At 46.3% G+C, this 22610-nt stretch overlaps 1 protein-coding gene across 2 annotated transcripts in view; it reads right to left on the bottom strand.

The window, feature by feature from the left end:
• LOC147463520 (Zn-dependent exopeptidases superfamily protein) overlaps positions 1-22610 on the bottom strand; it is a 61008-nt gene that overhangs the window by 17878 nt on the left and 20520 nt on the right. For both annotated transcript variants that reach the window (XM_086489519.1, XM_086489517.1), the window contains 4 exons: positions 2230-2340; positions 2035-2152; positions 1867-1952; positions 1665-1741 (listed from right to left, as the gene is read on the bottom strand). In XM_086489519.1, coding sequence (XP_086345645.1) covers positions 1665-1741; positions 1867-1952; positions 2035-2152; positions 2230-2340 — 392 coding nt within the window. The remainder of the gene's footprint in view (positions 1-1664; positions 1742-1866; positions 1953-2034; positions 2153-2229; positions 2341-22610) is intronic.

Here is a 22610-nt window from a genome sequence, read left to right as displayed (position 1 = left end):
TGGGGATACCTCTGGACTGCATTGAGCGTGAAGACTTGGAGACTTTTAAGCCTTGTTTATGGACTTGTGAGATTGTACGTCTGGTTTGGAAAGGAGTGAGCAGGATTCTGGCAGAGTTTGGGTATATCCTGTACAATATTTTTGCGGCTTTCACTACGGGACCAAGGGTGGATCTCTTATATGAGGCAGATGTTGTAGACCTTCTACTTTATATGCAGGTGGATCGTGTGCACTGCACCATGTTGGGACCATTCCGCTAGCAGCTTGATGGAGTCCAAAACTCATGCTTATGAATTATGTCTGGCCACCAGCCTCCATAGCATGATGTGCTTTGCTCCACACTTAACAAAACGGTCTTCTGTGGAATATAAATATCACACAAGCAAAACCAAAACTCTGCACAAGTCCTCACAAATGCCCTTTTCTAACCAGTGATGGGCTCTAGTATAGCGAGAATAGGGAAAAGGGTCCAATTATAAATGTTTTGTTATCATAACCACTCAGCTTGGTCCCACTAAGCTCGCAGTCTCCCCTTCCATGCACAACCTAAAAGAGAAATTTCACGAAAAGCAAGGCCAAAAGACACTTTCTCTCATGATCACCTGCCAGCCGCATGCCTCAACATCCTCTGCCACGCAGTCACCAAGAATGGTACCCTGGTGCAAGTGACCGACACTGCCAAAAAGACTGGACTACAAACTCTTTCACTATATCATCTTGGGAAATCCAATCTGTCTGTATGGTGTCCTGAGTCTCTGGTCTTCTAGCTCCCTACACCTGTAGGAACACACCCACAGATACGTGTGTGACCAACTCTGCTCCATGTCAACCCTGATCTGGCAATTCAAGCATGCCATGTAACCCATTGACCATGAGACATCTCTCCAAACATATAACTTCTAGAATCCCCCAAAAAAGAAGAATGGTAAGGCTGTCTATTTCTCTTTTCTTGGATAGAAAGTCTCCTCTGAAACAAATAATCACACTAGACATCTACACTTAACAAACTTAAACTCTTGCATCCATCAACTTGATGGTCACCACTCACTACCAATCCTTTGTGTACAACGACTATATACCGTCATTAGCAAAGTCTTTCAGAACCTGACGTCAGACCTCCGACTATCATTATTGCGGAAGAGGACTTGTGAGGTGCAAGTTAAAATTCAGAATGCCTAAACTACCCTCAAGTCTCGGCCTAATGATGTGAAAGCATGTTGCAGTACCTCTTCGGACTTTGTGTTCTAATATCTTTTGGGAAGACGTTTCCCGTGGAAATTTTGAAATTATCATTATGTGGGTTGAACTCCACATCTTTCTAGAAACAAAGAACTCAGCAAGCAGACATAAACTGGTCACGGAGGTAATGGCGAAACCTCCCTATGTCTTAGAGCAACAAAGTAGTACTTCACTTTGCAATACCAGCAAAGTGCATCTCTTAGTCTTTATGCATATGATAGAGAGCTCTTGAAAGAAGAATACATCCGCAAAGTCCTTCATTACAGATATTTAGGTTCTGCACTACAAATGTTGTTCAAAAAATGTAAAGAGAACGGATATCCTCTACATTTGGATGAAATACTTTTTATAAATTGAAAATGTTCAATTTACATTCCATAATGCAAGAGCGTTTTAACAATTTCATAAGCCCAGACAATACTTACTAGAGGATTCCACACATAGCTTCTATTTGCATAGGGTGCAAATGGAGCTTCTGGAAATCTCTCATCATCTGAACTCCCTGCACCAACACGAAACAGCCCAATAATTTACCACAAAGAACTCAAGGTATAGCAAGACCCTTTACAACAGGGACAACTAGTGTGGATGCAACCAGGGCTAGGGAAACGCTGAAGTGAAAATAACCTGCTGAAATATCATCAATAATGCCAAAGGCAGATTCCACTAGCACGCCAGCCACTTTCTTGGTAAGATCAGGCTCATATAAAGTCCTGTTGCGACATTATACACGAAAAAAAAATCTGGTAAGCTGTGTCAAAAACCATCATAACTAGGCAGAAGCATGAGAAGCACCTATTTAGAAATGCAGACAGCTCAGAAAAGGGTAATAAAACAGAGGACTTTTGATCAACAGCATCATTTGCGCTTCCCAATCTGAATAGAGGAGCTAGCACTTTGTCACGACCTGGATCTGCTTTTCACCATCTAAAATGATAACCTGTCTAAGAAGCTGTTAAACAATCTAAAATCAAATAATTTACTACTTACTGCCACATCCTATTTCGCCTGAAACAGTTAGCAATCGTACGCAGGCATTGCCATCGACTGGTTTGTACATGGCACTCTCAAGTTCCGGCACCGACTGAAAAGTCGCAATAGCTGGGAATTCAAATAAAAGGCATGAGTCAATGACTGTAAAGGGTTCACCACACAGACAACCCAGAAGAAAACATTTCTATACTTATCCCATGCTTACTGCCATAGGAAAAGACGGGGCAGAGGACATACTGCTTGACTTAATGGGACCTGTCTAGCCAACTAACTCAATAACCTGAGCGTGTCAATATAGCAAAGAAAGACAGCCATACACAGCCCCCTTCCACCTTGCTGCTTGTGTGAACTTTGTTGCGTACTCCAATCCTATGCGAGCTCCCTTTGTGTGCAGCTTTACCTCTAGTGGCATTTACCACTATTGAAATACGGGCTCGTGCCAAAGCATTCCTCTTGGACACATGCTCCTGCATGCAAAACTTTTCTGGTACCAGACGAGTTCTTCCTGAGAGTCAAGAAGGGTGAAATTGTTCTTCACAAGACAGGTGAATGGAGTTGCATATGCTGGGTACCCATAATATATACATACCTTCATAAGTTCAGAATAGTCTGAACTCACGAATTATAAGAGGGAATAAAGCACTCCTAAAACTATAAAAGCAAGGGACACAAGAAAAGAAAAGAAAAACAAAAACAAACAAACAAACAAACTAAATCACTTTGTTTGCTACGAAACAAAACTAGATAAAAGAAAACATTATTATTTTAAAAATGTTTTTAGAAAAGGCGTGTGTAAAATAAGTTGATGCAACGTGTTTGGCTTAAAACAAGTACTCAACTTTAAGCGAAAAAAAAAAACAAAGATAAGACATCTTAAAAACTTAATCCTAGAAATCAAACTTCACACAACAACTTCTAACGAAACACATTCTTAAGTCCTCAGGTAAGCTAAATACGAAATCGAAAAATGAATACTACTACAAACCTACGAAGAGCAAAGAACCAAACTTGCCAATATGTGATCTCAACTTCGCTGCTTGTCCAAACAGGAAGAACAAGATTATCACCTTTATCATGCATAGCTTGGACAACAGCTATGACATCCCTACTCACGTCGTCAGTGCCCAAGAGTAGGTGCAGGTTTATATAGAGGTCATTCATGCTTTGAACGTACTCTACAAAACCAACGAGCTGAGTTTCTATCACCCTCCAGAGGTGATGGACATACTGAGCCATAATAAAGGCTAGCAGTTGTCAAGCTATATTAAAAATACTAGAAGCGCTAAAGATCAAAACAACAACATAAGGTGTTATTAAGTCAAACAATAAGTGGGCTTTTTAGCTCCCCACTTCTATTGAATTTACTACTGATTATCTTGAACATTCCAAAGGAAGAAACATTAAAAATAAACTTACTACGATGCAAAAATGAACGAACGTTTTTCATGATTCTTTTGAATGAGTATCCTTTTGTAACTAGTAAAGAAATAAGATGGCAAGATTGAGCAACAAAAGTAGATTTACTAGAACAAAGACGAGAAAATCTAAATAGTTGAGAGCAAATGACACCGTACTTAGCTAAAAGAGAAATGTTCGAAGAACTGTGAGGCATACGGATGATTTTTAGATTGGCATATTCTGGTTCAAGGCGCTTATCATAGATATCTACTTCTAATCCCAAGGGAGTCTGAAAAATCTTAAGGTCTAAAAAGGCACAACAATCACTATTTGTGGTACAGTTAAGTTCACAAAACTCCTTGGGATAAATTCCTCCGCCTAAAGAACTCGAATTCAAGTACATAAAATCTTGAAAAGAAGGAACGTCAAGGACAAAAAGATCATCTACAAAGCGTCTTACATTGCATAACTTGTGCAAAAATATTGGGCAAGTGTTAGCAAGGACAAGACGCTCCATAAAATCAAACTCATAAGTAAAAAGATAGAAATTAGCAAAATAAAAAAAAGCACAATTGGTACCCATAGGGATACCAATTGTTTGCTTGAAAAGAGAGTCGCCGATGGTTATATATAAATTATCCAAAAGAAAATCTAACCAAGATATGATGTCAATGTCATCTACAATCCTGGTGAATCTCTTTCTTCCTTTGTCTACATCTACATTCTTATTTTTCAGCTATAAGAAGTCAAAGTTCAAGGCTGACTTTTCTACTAGCAATGCCTTGTACCTATCCTTCTCAAGCTTGTACGCAAAAACTTTTGAAATAAGAGACTTGACTCTAAATTTAAGGTCCTCCAAATTTAGCTTCGTGTATAGCGTTGTAAAGTCAAAAGTTTGGAGACATAAAGGAGAAGATTTCTCCTTGAGGCCTCTTGAAGAGTTCAAAAACTTTAAAACAGGAATCACACCTACTGAATCATTTAAAATCCAACTTGAATCAGTAGGTACGTCTGCTTCCTTTAGCATATTTTTCCACAATTCATTTACGCTAGGTAAAATGGCTTTGAAACAATAACTAAGCCATTTGGAAACCTCGGTCAAAGAGGTGTTACAAGAAGCAAAATAAATCTAGGCTTTATAGGGTTCTTGTGGAACTTCCAAACGGTATATAAAAAAGGTAATTTAGGCTGGCACTTGAAACCAAAAGACTTACAAAAGTCTTGATGTTTCAAGATAACCTCTTGCATTGAAAGATCACAATCATTGTAAGTCTGAGAGTTTACTTCACCTAACAAGCATTCTAAATAGAACTTTTTGCACGTAACAACAAAGTTATTAGAGCACTTATCTACATAAGAGATTACAAAATCGCGATGAAATTTCCTAAGAGCATCACGATCAGAAGAAGATAAGCTATTCCTTCCTAAAGAAACGTTCCGAGAGCAAGATGCTAATTTCAATGAAGCTTTCTTGAGGATTACAAACTTCCAATGGGTAAAAATACCTTGAACTCCTAAAGACTCCTCAAACTTTACTAACGAAACTAGAAATTCCTTTTTCTATGGCTTTGAGAAGGCAAGAGTCGTTTGAGGAAGGGAGCCTATATTTAGTACCTCTTGAGAAAAGGTCTTTCAAGGAATCCGAAGGAAGGATAGAACAATCGGCAGTAACTATATGACCCAAAGCTCCATTTACGTAAGAAGAAAAGGTAGTTTTACTACAAGGGTAATCAATACTTGAGATTGCTAGCCTCTCTTGCTTTTTAAGATTACGTCCTATGTCACTATAGTTGAAGCTTTTTGTCCTAAAGTTTTCACATATTTGAAAGCTACGACAGGATGGTTCCATACCTTTCTCACACAAGGAGGGAGAGCATCCAAAGCTTCTTGAGATCTCAAAATAGAGCTTAATCCAATCTTGTCTAAGTCAGGGGAGGTAAAGATAGTTATCAACAACTCTTTCTTTCCAACCAAGGGATTTTTCAGACTAGGACATTTGGACTTCAGAAATTTGCCTAACAGTACTCGAAGTTGAGTACTACGAGACTCTCTTAGCTCCAAATCTTCATAAGAGTAGTTCTCAAGGGTATACAAGAGCTTAAATAGGATCCTTATATTATACCTTTCAAATAATTTATAAGAAAAAGAACCCAATTCCATGGCTCTAAATAGGTAAATCAATCTCCGTTTGAAATCTCTATAAGCAAAAATTCTATGGTTAGAAGGGTCATCACTCTCAATTCTAGAGATTGAAGCCCTAGGGAGACCTTGTACTCTACTAGAAATAGTGTTGTGCAAGACAACTGGATTGATTTCAGGGATAGAAGGCGGATCTGAACGAGAACCTTTAGGAATCCAAGTTCTTTTAAACTGACTTGAAGGGAAAAGTAACTCAGGTTTGGGATGCCTTCGCCAAAGCATAGGTTTCTTATGGTAGATTGTCTTATTTTTACGTAAAGAAGACTTTCCTTCCAAGTTGAAACCTTTAGGGAAAAACGTATGCAAAGTTCTCATCCAAAACAACTCTCGAGGCCACGCTGATTTATAGAACTCTTTAGAGTTTCTAAAATTACCTTCTATGTGCTCAATGGGAAAACAACGGAAAGACTCAAACCCATGTTTTGCTATTGCCACATAAAAGGGTTTCACACTTTCACGTACGGTACCCATAAAACTCGGGCATAGCCCCAGCTCAGACCTAGTGCCCATTTTTTTGGTCCTGTATCAAGTGTCAGTCTCACAGCCATCTGTGACCCCTGCCCTCACTTTGCATGACTACATGCAAACCACTCTTCTGTGAAGTCAAAAGTCTACTCATCGCCTCAGCAAAGAAAAGGAACACGAAGGGGGCAAGAGGCATCCCTATCGTACTGACCATGTGAGCATGAAACATTCTCCTCGAGCTCCGCCTGACCACACCCATTGAGGACCCACAGACATGGTATGACCATGCAAAGAGGCTATATGAGATACCAGGACAGCCTCCGATCCCAGAGCCACGACCTACCAGCTCCACCTTCTTGGATGCAGATATGGTGGCAAAAGCCATTCGTCGACTACAGCACGCAGATCTACTGATCATACTGGCCTGCAAAGTGAGCACCTTGTAACAAGCAGGCACCACGTGCCAAGTGGAAAGAACAAAACTAGAACAACAACACAACTACAACACACACACACAAAGATTCCACACAATAGACACGCAAACATGTAAAATAGTCATGTTTGTGTGTCGGCAATCGCATATGTACATACTTGGGCAGGGTGTCGGAGGATGTGGTGCCAAGTGGCTTCTTTTTTCTCTAGGGTGTGCTTTAACGCTTTCTAGAATGTAATTAATGCAAGTGGGAAGTGTGGGTAAGCTCATCTCACCCAGGAAGTTTAACACGAGAGGTAACTGTCTATTTGCGGTGCTCGATATATACTGATACGTGAATCACCTTAGAAGAGGTCAAAAATATAATATTGGTATGTAGCCATGAGATTTGAGTATGTCACACGAGACGGGCACCACGTGCCAATAGAAAAGAACAGACTGACAGACTTTTAGCACTTCAATAACAACTGAACTGAAAGAGAGAGAGCGCACGCGACACGGAGTGGCGGTGGTGCCCCTTTCGGTATTTCTTTATATTACTTGAACTTAGTACACTGCCGGTACTCGCGCTCTACACCTTCACATTGAAGCATGCCAAAGAATGAGCCCTTGGCTCATATTTAAAGGCCCTTGGCCATAAAAAGCAATTACATGAAAATCTTTCAAACTCAAAAGCAATTGGTCCAAAAGCAGGTGCTCAAAAGCTGCCAGCACAAAAGCAAGAATCCGTACAGCTCTGTCACGTCAGCAAGCCAACGCAAAATGCGGATTATAGGGTGCCATGTATCCATAGTTACATGGGACGACGGGTCGGGGTCGGGGACGGGGACGGGGACACGACGGGGACACGACGGCAAAAGTCAGGAAACGGGGACGGGGGTCGGAACGGCAAAAAAGAAAAAGAGTTTTTTTGGCATTTTTTGACCTACACACATAGAGCATCACTTTGACCAAAAAATTTACACTAAATAGACCAAAGAGCACGAGTCATATAGACACAAATGTGCTAAACAAGGGCTCAAAAAGGACTTAGGACAAGCCTCAAGGATAACAAAAAGTACAAAGGGCTCAAGGGTAGAGAGACTCAAGGGTAGAGCTTGAGCGCTTGTAGGTAGACCGTAGACGGCGTAGAGTGTAGAGAGTAGACGGTAGACCGTAGAGAGGAGAGCTTGAGAGAAGATGAGGCCCAAGGGTGCTTTTATAGCCTCCCAAGGGCCAACCCCCCCCCCCCCCCCCCCCAGAGAACTGAACGTTGGCTGCAAGCGACCGTTAAAAACGGTCCATTTTTTCAAATTTTAAAATTCTGCCCGCCGTCCTTGTCCGTTCCTGGCTATCCCCCGACAGCTTGCGACCGCGCCGTTCGGATGAATTTCCGACCGTTCCCCTCCGTCCCTCGTCCAGTTTCGGCCGTTAGGCAACCCTAGGCCCCGTCCCCTCCGTCCCCTATAACTATAAATGTATCAGCTTCTACGCTTTTTTTGTATGTGTGTGTGTGGGCTGCTTTACTTTAGGCCCCATCAGATGGGAACCTTAAGTTGGTTGGAACTTCTTCTGCTACTTATGTTGCTTCTCTTAGGGTTTAGGCCGCCCCGGACGAGATCTGTAGGTTGGCTCCATTCTTAAGTGGCTTGACACGTCAATAGTTTGTGACATCCCCCCTTCTTGAAAGAAAGTAATTGTCCTTGATTACAACATATCTGCAAAACAACTCAAGTTAGCTCAAAAAGAAATCGAGGGACATTCTGAGGGACAATCACTTTTCCCATTCCAAATCGGAGCTCTTGATTTCTTGGGTCGCTGGCTTTCCAGAAGAATCTCATCCGATAAGGAGTCTCATTCCAAATCGGAACTCTTGATATCCTGGGTCGTTGCCTTCCCAGAAGTATCTCATCCAATAAGGAATATTCAATGGTTGGCACATCGCAATGCAACACAAATGCTTACATATGCATGTTACAAGACATAGAAACATAAAGCCGCCGATGAACACTCCTCCCGCATAACCTAACAAAGTCCGGGCCGGGAGATATTCAACGACTCCCTCATCAATCCTCCCGCATAACCTAAAAAGGTCCGAGCCGGGAGATGTAGAGGCCTTTTACAACCAAACACCCCCCAGACCGTAGCCTGCGTCGTTTGGAGGGGTTGAGAGTAACCACTACTCAGACATCTTAATACTCCCCCCGTAATAACCATCTAGGTCCAGGCCATGAGTTTAAAAAAAACAGCACTTCATAAACATCATTTCTCACTACTCCACCCAGGAGTAAAAATCACCAATCATTGAAACCAGTATGAAAGCAGAGTCAAACAATTCAAATCGGCACCAAGACAAGTTCAAAACAGATACCATCCAGTTCAAAAAAAATTCAAACAATATTTCCTCAGATAGAGTTGAAAAGCATCTAACTACAAATTACTCGAAAAGCCGAACTTTGAGGACGATTGGCTTGTCCTTCTGCATCAGGGTAATGGTTCAGTTCCGGATGTGGAGAATCGCATCATTCTTGTTGTGCCAAGGCATGCCCAACAGAACGTCGCAATTGCCCAACTTCATAATGTGGAAATCGGCTTTTCCATGATAATCTTAGATAGTCATTGGAAGAGCACCAATGAGCGGTTCCACTTTCTGAGTGTGCCACGTAGCTAGCTCGGCTTCTACTTCTCCACCCTCTGCATCATAATCAAAGTGCATCTGCTTCAAGAATTCTGGATGGATGAAGTTTTTTGTAGCTCCGGAATCAAAGAAAATAAGGGCTTTCAAGCCGTTGACTTTGCCATATGCGCGACATAATTCATTTGTACTTTCAAGGCGTATGCCATATATATCAGGGTCTAGTCCAACAGCGGGTCTAGCTGTCTTAGCTGGAGGTGGCGCTGGGGTTGTGTCAATAGTCGATGCGGGCGTTCAGCTTCGCTGATCTATTGGTGCAATGGGAACAAGTAGAATGGTTATGCCCTGTTTGAAAGTATCCAAGGCATCAGCCTTCTTGTAGTAAGGTGTCTCGTTGTTGAGGTGTCAAACGAGGCCTTTGCGGTTCACTTTCACGAGACTCTCGAGAATTTGTTCGTTAATGTCGAGAGTTGTGGTTAGTGGCCGGAGGTTCTTCTGTGGTAAACTCTAGCTTTCCCTTCATCAGTTTGTAGCCGGCCGCGGTATGGTGGTCCATAAGCTCTTGCATGGTGGAGACTTGCTTGGAGAGACAATATTCCTGCAATGGTGATGGTAGTCCAATGGTGTATCGCTCGCATTGGGCCTCCAAGGAAACGAACCTAAAGAAGGACACCGGAAGGTACACGTCGAGAAACCTTTGGTTATAGTCGTCCATGGTTTTGGTGGCAAGCATTTTCAAGTTGCCCCTTTGCCAAAATCCGGACTTCAAAGACAGAAGTAATATAACTGCGTGCAAAGACTGTCTTGAAAGCTTGTCAGGTCCTTGGAGCATGCAGTTGTGTCACAATTGAACTCCACCACTACATCGCATTATCTTTAAGAAATCCCGATGCTCAAGAAATCTTGGATTCTTCTATATAGTTCCCAAAGCATAGATGTTGTCAAATTGCTGGAGGAACCGCGATGCTTTCTTCCAATCTTTCACCCCGGAAAAAGTAAAAAATTTGATTGTCGTGCCGCCATCCTTGAAATCTTTCGGTTGGTTAGGTGCGTATCCCGGGTACAGATAATAAGGGTATTCATATGGGCTCCAACCATTGTAGCCTGGTGGTGGTGGTGGTGGTGGTGGTGGTGGTGGTGGAGGGGGCAACGGCGGCGGAAAAGGCGGTTGCACAGGGTCAAGGTCAGATGGCTGAACCATATTCCTAAACACTCCCCCGATCGGAACAGACGGTTGGGAAGGTTGTTGATTGGAAGCTCTCGTACTTTTTGGTGCCGAAGGAGGAGGTACCACCTAGGGCATCAGAGGGGGTAACATGTAATTCAAAAACTGTTGAAAACTTTGCAGCATCGGAAGATTCTACTGAGGATGCCGCGAAAGAATGTCACGAAGCTCCTTGAGGTGAAACGGCAAGTATTATGCTGAATCCATGAACGCCATGTCTTGGGTTTTTTTTTGGCTTATGCCTTGTAAGACAGAGCGGTGAAGTCGGGAGCGTGCCCGATGCGCGATGAAGTAAGGGTGAGTGGCTAGTAAGTCCGGGGTCAGGACACAGATTCTTCAATATCAATTTCCAATACACTTTGGAAGCGTCGGTCTGCTCTGTCTGCTCTTTGGTGGGACCGGTATGCTTTCAGAAAAGCACACGCTTGAAGCCTTGATACCACTGTCACGAGACCGGCACCACGTGCCGATAGAAAAGAGTAGACTGAACAAACTTTTAGCACTTCAACAACAACCGAACTGAAAGAGAGATAGCACACGCGACACGGGGTGGCGAAACTCCACCACAGAGCGTATTGGCCCCAAACCTTGGCGCCCCTTTCAGTATTTCTTTATATTACTTGAACTCGGTACAATGCCGGTACTCGCGCTCTACACCTTCACACTGAAGCATGCCAGAGAATGACCCTTGGACACACACACGGTAAAGTGATGACGTGGCTGACTGTACCGAAATCCCTAATTTTGCATTGACAGCTGACGTGGTAAAACTATACGGATTTTCGAGTTTTACATTGACATGCTGACGTGCAAATTGTACGGATTTCCGCGTTTCACGTTGGCTGCTGACGTGGCAGGGCTGTACGAAATTCGGTAATTTGCACTGGCTACTTTTGCCAGTTTTTGAGGATCGGTTGCTTTTAGAACTTTTGCTTTTGAGTTAGACTGATTTTGGGGCTCTGCTTTTGGCATCCCTTGTAAGAATAAAAGAGCCGTAAGGGCCTCACTCTTCAGAGCCTCTAGACACAGAGACTGAGAGCGGAGGACCCTGCGGGGAGTTGTACTTTGCTCAAAGATTAATATAAAAGAAATACCGAAAGGGGCGCCAGTCTTTGGGGCCAATCTCTCTTGGCAAGGAACTACGTCGGGCCGTGTCGACTCTCTTTTGATTTGTGAAGTGTTTTGAAGCGAATCTTTGCAGTGTCGCGGTAGAATCTTGACTTGGGGTGTCCAAGTTTGTTATAGTGGTATCAGGCGTACGCTTTTCTCAAAGCATACCGGTCCTATCAAAGAGCAGACATGGCACCTAGGCACTTTGTAAACTGATATTGAAGAATCTTCATGCTCCGACCCCAGACTTATCAGCAACTCCCACCCTTACTTCATCACGCATCGGGCGCGCTCCCGTCTTCATCGCTTTGTCTTATAGGGCATAAAGCCATTAAGAATCCCAGACAGATTACACATGGTTTCTCGTGAAGAATTTGATGGAGATAACACCTCTCAACGGAAAGGCAAAGAAAAGTTGAAATCTGGCACGCAAATTAAAGAAAAGAATGAAGATTTGGGCAAAAAAAAATTCGATGGAGAAGTTTGCCAAAGAAACATACAAGCGTCCACTGCAGGTTGACATGGGTATGAAAAGATTGATGAAGTACTCCAGAGACCCGAGATTTGCGAAACACGTGAAGATTACCCGACTGATGAGATTCACTCGAGATGGCGTGAGGCCATAGATTCTCTTCTCAGGACGAGACGAAAGCTTAAAGGACAGACAAATGCAGAAAAGCGGAAGCTGTCACAAGATGGGCACCACGTGCCAACGGAAAAGAACAGACTGAAAAGACTTTTAGCACTTCAATAACAATTGAAACTGAAAGAGAGAGAGAGAGCACAGGCGACACGGAGTGGCGGAATTCCACCCCAAAGAGTATTGGCCCCAAACCTTGGCGCCCCTTTCAGTATTTCTTAATATTGCATCAACACAGTACAAGCGGGTACTCCAAACTTTGCACCTTCTCCAGGAAGCATGCCCGAGAATGAGCCCATGGCCTCATATTTAAAGGCCCTAGGCCCAAAGCAGTTTACATGAAAAGCCTTCGAACTCAAAAGCATCTGTCTAAAATCGATACCCAAAAGCTGTCGGCGTAATTTACGAAAATCCGTACAACTGCCACGTCAACAACGCAAAAATCGCGGAAATCGGTACAGGAGGCCACATCCGCATGTCAACCCAATTCTCGGAGCGTCCGTATTGCTGCCACATCATCAGCTGCGCAAGTCTTTGAGTGTGTGTGTGTGTGTGGGTCCTGCTTTATTTTAATCCCTTTATGTCACTTGGGCCCCACCGAACAGGGTCTCATAAGTTGGTAGGACTTCTTCTTGTGTTGTTGCTTGTTCTTCTTATGTTTTAGGCCCCTCGGCCGTGATCTGAAGGTTGGCTCTGCTCTTCAGTGATTAGACACATGTCAAAGTGACACATCCAACCCTATGTGTCCCAGGACAAGCTACAGCACGACAAGGGTTCAGTCTAGATTTAGAAGTAATCTGGCACTTTTGTGAGTCTATTCATAGACCGTGCATGCCCAGTCACTTAGTGTAGATGCATATCCTCTAGTTGCACACAGCATGATCATAAGCATTCCCATCAAAATCCATCAGAATCCTTCAAGGGAATTTTCCAGTGCATTTAGTCTATTTTACCTATTTTTGACATTTTTCACTTATTATTTTTAAGTGACTTTTGTTGAAAAGTAGGTAGGTCAAATTAAGTAAGTTTGTATATAAGCAAACCTAAACAAGCACTAATTGGCAGAAGAGGCAGCACGAGCACCACTCAACAGGCACCTTCTCAGCAGGAACCCCCAGCAAGGCCTAGCGTTTTTGCTACACAACGGAGAGGCTAGCGTTTTGCATCAAGACCCCAGATCAGCCAGTGTTTTTGCATTTGCAGATCCCCGGCGACAACAGAACCACAGATCAGCCTAGCGTTTTGCATTTGCAGGACATCCGGCGATAGCAATTAGTTTTCAGCCCTAGCGTTTTCGGTTTGCAGATCAGCCCCGGCGTTTTGCAGATTTACCGTGACGGAACATCAAGGAACATCAGCGTTTTCAGTTTTCAGCAGTTAGCACCCGCAGTAGGAGTCCCGAACCTCGCAGATCTCACCTTCCCGCAGCAGTTCCTTGCCGCACGGTCAGTTTCCGCAAGGTTTACAGGTTCAGCCCGGAAAATGCAGATTTCGGCATCTGCGTTTTCAGCGCGTCGTCGTCGCATCGTCGTCATCGACATCGTCACCGACATAGAGTCACAATTCAGCAGATAAAGATTTGCAGATTTCAGCCCGTCTTGTAGTCGTCCTAATCATCGTCGACATTGTCGGCAAGTCCAAGCATTGTAGAGATTTGTGCAATCAGAAGTAGACCGCTCTCACCATAGAGAGTGGGGCCTTCGGAGGAGGGTTTTACAACGTCTCTAGTGTCGTATTCTCTTCTCTATCTCTCAGTCTCGTGCACTTCCATTCACTGTGTCCATTCACTTTGTTTGTGTCCATTGCACTCTCTCACTAAAGGAACGGAAGGCTCTCCCTTCCGTTAGTAAAAGGAACCTTGAGCACAGTTCAGAGCACTCATCTTGAGCAAAGTTCAAACATTCATTCTGCTGCACCTAACATTGGTATCAGAGCTTTGGCAGTGTTCTGTATCACTCAAGGAAAGAACCACAAGAATCACAAGAATTTTTTTTGCTTGTTGCGGTCGCACGAACCCAAGTTCGCTTGGGCGTGTCGATTCCTAATCGTGTTTTTGAAAGTGACAGGAATCCCAGGAAAGAAGGGCTTGTCCAGCCTCCCCTTGTGCCTCTTTTCACTCATTGAGAGCGGACCGTGCTCTTAGCGGCCGGCCAATCGACGTGAGGTGGGAAAAAGCAACCTTGGTGTGAGCGCAAGGCCGCCAAGGGGTGCGCCTGCGGAAAAGAGCAGAACTCAGGTGAAGAGAAGATCCTTCTCTAACACAGATTGCAAGCGAAAGAAAACCTCAAGACACTCAAGAACCCCAAGAACCAAGACCCCCCAAGAATCCAAGTTCCTCGTGAACTTAAGAACCCAAGACCACAAGAACCCACAAGAACCCCAAACTTCAGTGGATGGTCATCACTCGAAGCGGAATGGATACTTTGCTTGGAGGTGATGAGCATGAGAGAGGCGAAGAAGAATTTTCCCCACCAGGAGTTTTTTCCAACCCTCCCCCTTCCCCATCTACGCCAAGGATTGCACTAACTCCTATGGAGGAGTTGGAGCAGATGTTTATGGAAAGGAAGTTAGAACGCGAAGCAAGAAATGCAGAAAGAAAAGCAGCCAAAGCAAGATAAGAACAGAGCGACCGACACAGGAAAGAGTTGTGGGGACTCTTTTCTCAAGTTCAGGCACAGATGCAAGAGATTTAGGGAAAGGAGACTCTCTTAGTCTCTTCTTCTCCCAAGCATGACACACAGGATTTGCATGATGATTTGAAAGACAATGATAAGCATGATGATTTGGATGATAATGATGAGCATGATGATTTGGATGGCACTGACAAGCATGATGATTTGCATGATCAAGATGTGATTTCTCACAAGCATGATGAGTTGCATGAAGATGATGTGATTGTTCACAAGGATGATGTGTTAGTTGATACTTTCTCTAGTGAAGCTAACCTCATTGCATATTCGATCAGTCACGAAGAACCGATCTTGGCTCTTGAGCCTAGGTCCAAAGAACCCCTTCAGGAAGAATCGATCTTGGCTCTCGAGCCTAAGTCCAAAGAACCCTTACAGAAAGTACTATGTGTTTGAATGATTCGTCAACACGCATTGTTCGAGTGTTTCATTCGTGATCGCTTCCTGTATTTTAGTGAGCGTCTTTATGTGATCCCTTTTCCTAGGCATGACATATTGTACGTTGGGCACGTTTCACTCATGAATGAGCATGAATGTATGCGGATTGTTCATGAAAAGCTAAAAAGTATGCATTCAAGGACATCATATTCCATGTCTCTTCCTTGGCATGACACATTTGTAGAAAGAGCACATGATGAAAGTATGAGCACCAAGCATGGGCATTCCCGTTGTGAATTGCCACCGTTGATTGATTTAGATCAGCAAGACAAGATTCGATCTCATTGTTTGCGTGTGTGTGGTGAACGGTTTGGCACTCCGTCTATTGGTTCATCTACATTGCATGCACAGTCTTTTAAGGAGACAAGATTTTTTCCACTCACTTTATATGGAATGGGTATGTTCATGTTTTTGTGTTGGAGTGGTTTCAGGAATTTTCATCCATGAAGATTCTTGAAGAAGAAAGAAGCATGACTCTCGACGAAGTTGAAGAATTGGAGGAGCCTCAGAAGACTTTGTGTCACTTTCGGCGCGGCCCAAAGAAGCAAGCGTTGCAGACCTTTATGAAGTTCAAGTACCGCACGACCCACACATCAGAGTAGGCCGGCGAAGAGTCCCTTCCAGGATTCCGGATGCTATTGGCGATCTCCTTCAACGACATACAGTTCGGTACTAGTACCTCACTTTGAAAAGGAGGGGATGTCACGTCACACATCCAACCCTATGTGTCCATGGACAAGCTACAACACGACAAGGGTTCAGTCAGTCCACTCAGTCTAGATTTAGAAGTGATCTGGCACTTTTGTGAGTCTATTCGTAGACCGTGCATGCCCAATCACTTAGTGTAGATGCATATCCTCTGGTTGCACACAGCATGATCATAAGCATTCCCATCAGAATCCTTCAGGGAAATTTTCCAGTGCATTTAGTCTATTTTACCTATTTTTGACATTTTTCACTTATTATTTTTAAGTGACTTTTGTTGGAAAGTAGGTAGGGCAAATTGAGTAAGTTTGTATATAAGCAAACCTAGACTAGCACTAATTGGCAGAAGAGGCAACAGGAGCACCGCTCAACAGGCACCTTCTCAGCAGGAACCCCCAGCAAGGCCTAGTGTTTTTGCTACACAAAAAAGAGGCTAGCGTTTTGTATCAAGACCCCAGATCAGCCAGCGTTTTTGCATTTGCAGATCCCCAGCTACAACAGAACCACAAATAAGCCTAGCGTTTTGCATTTGCAGGACATCCGGCGATAGCAGATCAGTTTTCAGCCCTAGCGTTTTTGGTTTGCAGATCAGCCTCCACGTTTTGCAGATTTACCGCGACGGAACATCAAGGAACATCAGCATTTTCAGTTTTCAGCAGTTAGCACCCACAGTAGGAGTCCCGAACCTCGCAGATCTCACCTTCCCGCAGCAGTTCCTCGCCGCACGGTCAGTTTGCGCAAGGTTTACAGTTTCAGCCCGGAAAACGCAGATTTCAGTATCTGCGTTTTCAGCGCGTCGTCGTCGTATCGTCGTCATCACCAACATAGAGTCAGAATTCAGAAGATAAAAGATTTGCAGATTTCAGCCCTTAGCGTCTTCAGATTTCAGCCCGTCTCGTCGTCGTCCTAATCGTCGTCGACATCGTCGGCAAGTCCAAGCATTGTAGAGATTTGTGCAATCATAAGTAGACCGCTCTCGCCATAGAGAGTGGGGCCTTCGGAGGAGGGTTTTACGTCGTCTCTGGTGTCGTATTCTCTTCTCTATCTCTAAGTCTCATGCACTTCCATTCACTGTGACCATTCACTTTGTTTGTGTCCATTGCACTCTCACTAAAGGAACGGAAGGCTCTCCCTTCCGTAAGTAAAAGGAACCTTGAGCACAGTTCGGAGCACTCATCTTGAGCAAAGTTCAAACATTCATTCCGCTGCACCTTACAACACGTCAACAGTTTGTGACATCCCCCCTTCTTGAAAGAAAGTAATCGTCCGCGATTACAACATATCTGCAAAACAATTCAAGTTAGCTCAAAAATTTCCGAGGGACAATCAGTTTGCTCTTTTTCTTTTTTTTTTTGTTAAGGAGTTGGCTTCTCCTTTCGGCTCTTTTGATCAAGGCGTTGGCTTCTCCTTTCGTCCAGATCGGAACTCTTGATATTCCGGCGTAGTAAAATTAGCCATCACAGTACTAGAGTGCTCGCTACTGCCTTCGCTCCCCCCCCCCCCCCCCCGCCACCCCACCCCTGCTTGCTGCCTCTCGCGCAACCCCACCCCCGCCCGCTACCCTCTCTCGCCGCTACCCCCCCCGCCCGCTGGGCTCTTGAGCTTCCGCCCCCTTGCCCGCCTTATCTACTCCCCCCCCCCCCCCCCCCCGGGCCTCCTTTTTTCTCACCCTGCAATTGGCTGTGGGGCATGGTTCTTTGGGCAGTGCTCGGCGCGCTCGGTTGCAGAGTCCTTTCTCCGTCCGCTTCTTCGCCACAGCAGTAGACACAGATGGAGGCTCCAGCTCCAGCTCCGCCACAGAGGGACTCGTCAGAAGCCCCCTCGCCCGACCACACTGAGCCCACCATTCGACTTGCTCTTTCACCGACAGAGCAAGCGAGCATAGCCACAGAGGTAGAGCGCTTGCAGGTGACTTATGTCATCTGCAAGATTCTTGGCACCCGACCTAGCAAAGGAGAGCTGCGTGACCTTCTCCAAGCCCGCCTTCTCGCAGAGGTGGGCAAGATCTTGGACGTACAGATACTCGGACGAGGTTACTATCAGATCGAGTTTGAGACCTCCGAGATGGCGTCCAAGGTCATCGCCATGAGTCCATTGACCATCCGAGAAGCACACTCCACTTTCGACAGTGGAGGCATGGTTTCGACCCTACTTCGGATGTTCTAGTAGAGGAGGCAAACATTCCCATCTCCGTCTGCTTTCCGGGTTTGCGGAGGGAGTACTTACCACTTCTGTCCAGGATAGGCTCAGCCATTGGGACTGTCCTGGAGACACCTCACACGGCAGCCTCAATAGCTGCCAAGGCGGCTGGCATTCCCTCAGTTCGTGTTTTGGTCAGAGACACTCCCGAAGGTCATTCTTCTGCCTCGGGTGAGTGGGGGGTGGTTTAGACAGAGTGTGGAGTATTCGGGCCTCCCGAACCAGTGCTTCATTTGTCGACAAATGGGCCACCTTGCGAAGGCCTGTCCACGGAGGAGGCCTCGACCTACACCACAGACTTAGCCCCAGCCTGTAAGGACTGGCCAGCAAACACAGACAGAGACACAGCGCGCACATGCAGAGCCACCCTCTGAGCCTGGGGCTCCAGCAGAGGAGGGATGGCAGCAGGTCCGTGGTCGACGACGACAGGGACCGCAGCGACAGCCTGGCACTCAGAGTGGTCCTCAGGCGCCTACTCAGCAGCAGTGGATTCCCACGGGGAACCGGTTTGGTCCTCTTGAGCAGGATGAGGTCTCTGCTCCCGCCCCCACCCCAGCTTCACACTCGCCAGCCCCTCCCCCCCCCCAGAGTTCCCCCCCGCCTCCTGCTCCCTCCGCCTCTTCCCCCCGACCCTCTACCTCTGCCGCTCTCCCCCCCGCCCCTCCTCTCCACCGCTGCCCCCTGCTCCTACTCCGCCCCCTCCCGCTTCAAATCCACAGTCGACCCAGGGGGCAGGGCCTTCTCCGACTACTAGGAGATCTCTTGGTAGAGCCTTTGCCACGAGTCGCTTGGCGAGAGAGGGCCAGCCTTTCTTGCGAACCCCTCTACAGGTACAAACGTCTCCTTTTGCAGCTATCCCTCGTGGTTTGACGAGCATTGACTTGCAGCGCCGATGGGACTTCTTCGACTACGGCTTCACTCGTTTTCTCAGTGACCCATCAACAGACCATGAGGCAGCCTGCTTCAGGGTCCATGTTCTATTCCTTGCAGCTAGGGGGACAGAGGCCTTGGACTCAGCAGTTGGCTTCTCCTTTCCCCTTTGCGGCAGGGACCAGACTGAGTGGACTCTCGACTCAATGTTGGGATGGTTGCACACACAGGTCCTAGAGTTCTCTCACCACATGGGAGAACTAGGAGTTACGGACATGCTTCAGACTTTGTGGCCATTGGCCAAGTTTGCGGTGACACCTCCAGATTCAGCAAGATGTAGACACATTGTGGTTTACTTCTTTGCCGATACACAGTGCCTGCCATGCTATGTACACATTCATGAGGACTCCTGGACAGAGGAGGTTGCTTTACGTACGGCTCGCTCTGCTCGGGCTTGGACCAGGCACTCCTTGCAGTCACGCCTATCTAGAGGACGCTCAGATGCAGGTTACTTCCCATCCAAGCCAGCCTCAAAGATAGCCCGTCTAGCTGCTGCAGCTGCAGCTGCATCTGTTCTCTCTCGCTCCCCATGAGGATCGTCTCATGGAACGTGCAGGGACTAGGTGGGCCCCAGTTTCAGCGTCAGCGGGGCCGACTGCGTCAGGAGCTTCAACGCTGCCTTGTGGGAGGAGAGATTGATCTCCTTATGCTTCAAGAGCACCATCTGTGTGAGAGCCGCATTAGACGTTGTGGTCAGCTCTTGCGTGGACGATATGATACTTTTTGGTCGGCTGCTTTTGGACCTGGAGGCATCCAGGGTGGGGTATGTATGACTATTGCGGACTCTTTGCAGCAGGCCATTGTGGGCAGAGGGATTATTGTGCCAGGCAGGGCTCAGTGGAATACTATGCAGGTTCAGGGTTGCCTAGTGGGCTTCTTGAACATCTATGCACCCAATGTGGCGAGTGCTCGAGCAGAGTTTTGGTCACAGATAGTTGATTCTCTGCCGCAGGCAAAACACTTCAACATGTTGGAGGACCCTTCTGACAGGATTGGTGGTAGCCATGCTACTGTGCATGGAGTTGAGTGGCAGCTTGGGAGAGGTTTTGTATGACTCTGAGGGTCTCGAATGTTTGGCAGCACTCTAGTTTTGTGAGGCCCCCAGACAGCCTTGCCTTCTGTCGTTCGGACCGCAGAGTGGGAGGAGTAAATCTATCACGGATAGATCGCTTCTACACTAGTGACCATTTCAGTGACTTGGGAGGGACAGTTGGCATTTTGGCAAGGACCTCCTTCTCGGACCATGCACCAGTGATCCTCACAGTGGCAGACAAGCAGAGGAGAGGGAGCACGATGCTTAGCATCCCAGAGAGGGTCTTGTTGGACTCTGCACTCAGAGAGCGAGTAGAGGCTCTCTAGACAAAGAGCTTGGACAGGCAAGATTCTCCTGCTGATAGAGTGGCCTCAAGACTAGCTCAGATTAGCCGTTTCTTTCTCCAGGAGTCTTTGGCTCGCCGGGCTGCAGCGAGAGAGGAGGAGTAGTGTCTCAGATGGGGCATTGCTACGTTACAGAGGATGCAAGAGCAGCATCCAGACAGTCCTTGGTTGGAGGAGCAGCTACAACAAGCTCGACAGGAGCTTGTTAGCACAGAGGAGAGGCGACATGAGTTTGCTTTCCACCGACAGGCATCTGAGTGGACACAGGTGGGCGACAGAGTGACTGGTGCTTTCTTTGAGGCAGTGGGACCTCGGCATTCGCATGCCAAGGTCAGTCACTTCAGGAGGCCCGACGGGTCAGTTGCTACTAACTTTTACCGTGAGCTACTGTCTGCAGAGCCCTAGTTAGAGCGTCAGGATGCATGCAGGGAGCAGGTTTGGGCATAGATGCCTTGTCTTGTGACTGAGGAGATGCGTCAGAGGCTTGAGTTGTCACTTCAGCTTGAGGAGCTGCACACGACTCTTAGGGCCCTCCCCCGTGGTAGCTGTCCAGGTGAGGATGGGTTGACTCCCAGTTTTTTCTTGGAGTACTGAGACCTGCTTGGCCTAGATCTCTACAGTGCTTTTCAATACATTTTGCGCACAAGAGTGATGTCTGACAGCATGAGTGAGGGCTTGATCTACCTCATTCCCAAGGAGGGTGGCTCCTTGGATGAGATTCGACAGTGGCGCCCCATCACCATCCTCAACTCAGCCTACAAAATTCTTGCCAAGGCTCTGAGTTTGAGGATTCAGCCACTTCTAGAGAGCCTTATACATGAAACTCAGACAGGTTTGTCAAGGAACGCAGTATCCTTGACAACATCTTTACCTTTTGGGAGGCTTCTGCCCTAGCACGGCTCCGTGGTGAGGACCTAGTGATTCTTCCTCTCGATTTTGAGAAGGCATACGACAGAGTTGACTGGGACTTTCTAGAGGGCACTCTACGCAGGATGGGCTTCTCAGATGCTTGGATCAGAGGGGTGTCAGCTTTGTACAGACAGGCTCACAGTCAGGTACTTTTGGCAAGAGGTAGAGGTGATCGCTTCATGCTCACACGTTCGGTCAGACAGGGCTGTCCTCTTGCCCCCTTCTTCTTTCTGTTTTATGCGGAGGCGATGAGCAGGTTTTTTGTGTCGCAACAGGTTGGTCTACGGGGCTTAGCACTCCCTATTCAGGGAGATGAGCTACTCGACGTTGAGTTTGCCGACGACTCAGCCTTGTACTTAGATGGCCACAAGGCCAACCTTCACAGGTGTGAGCACGCTCTGGAGACCTTCTGTTGTGCATCGGACGCACTGATCAACTGGAGAAAGACAGTGGCTCTCTCGGTTGGTAGTGCTCCTGTGCCCGATTGGATGCCAGGAGAGGGTTTTAGGTGTATTCCCCTAGGGACTGCAGCTCGGTACTTGGGCTGTCAAGTTGGTTTGGACTTGTCTCCCGAGCAGCAGATTGCTCCCCTCCTCCTGTCTATCAGGAGGAAGTTGTTACATTCGAGCTCAGCACGACTTTCTTTGGATGGCAGAGTAGTAGTGGCTAACCAAGTGTTGTGGCGACTATGTGGTACATCACTTCTTGCTGGATCTTCTCGAGTTCTTGTATCAGCCAAGTAGAGAGGCTGATCAGGAACTTCCTTTGGTCAGGACGTGACACTCAGATAGCCCGAGCCAAAGTGGCTTGGCAGGTCATCACTCTTCCTTGTTCACAGGGAGGGCTTGGGATCATTGACCCAGCACAGCAGAGCAGAGCCCTTCTTGGGAAGTTCATAGTCAAAGGACTTCTTCCAGGTGAGGAGCCCTGGAAGGAGTTCTTGCTACAGCGGCTTCGTGCTAGGGTGCCTCAGGTTGGAGGCCCCTGGAGACCTTCGACCAAATGGATCTTCACAGAGATGCGCAGAGTTGGTTTGAGCAGGAGACTAG

This window comes from Adiantum capillus-veneris, chromosome 2, assembly GCF_014529385.1.
Source record: "Adiantum capillus-veneris isolate H3 chromosome 2, ASM1452938v2, whole genome shotgun sequence".
Taxonomy (NCBI): Eukaryota; Viridiplantae; Streptophyta; class Polypodiopsida; order Polypodiales; family Pteridaceae; genus Adiantum; species Adiantum capillus-veneris.
The sequence above is the reverse complement of the archived record's forward strand: the minus strand, read 5'-3'. Positions and strand labels throughout refer to the sequence as shown.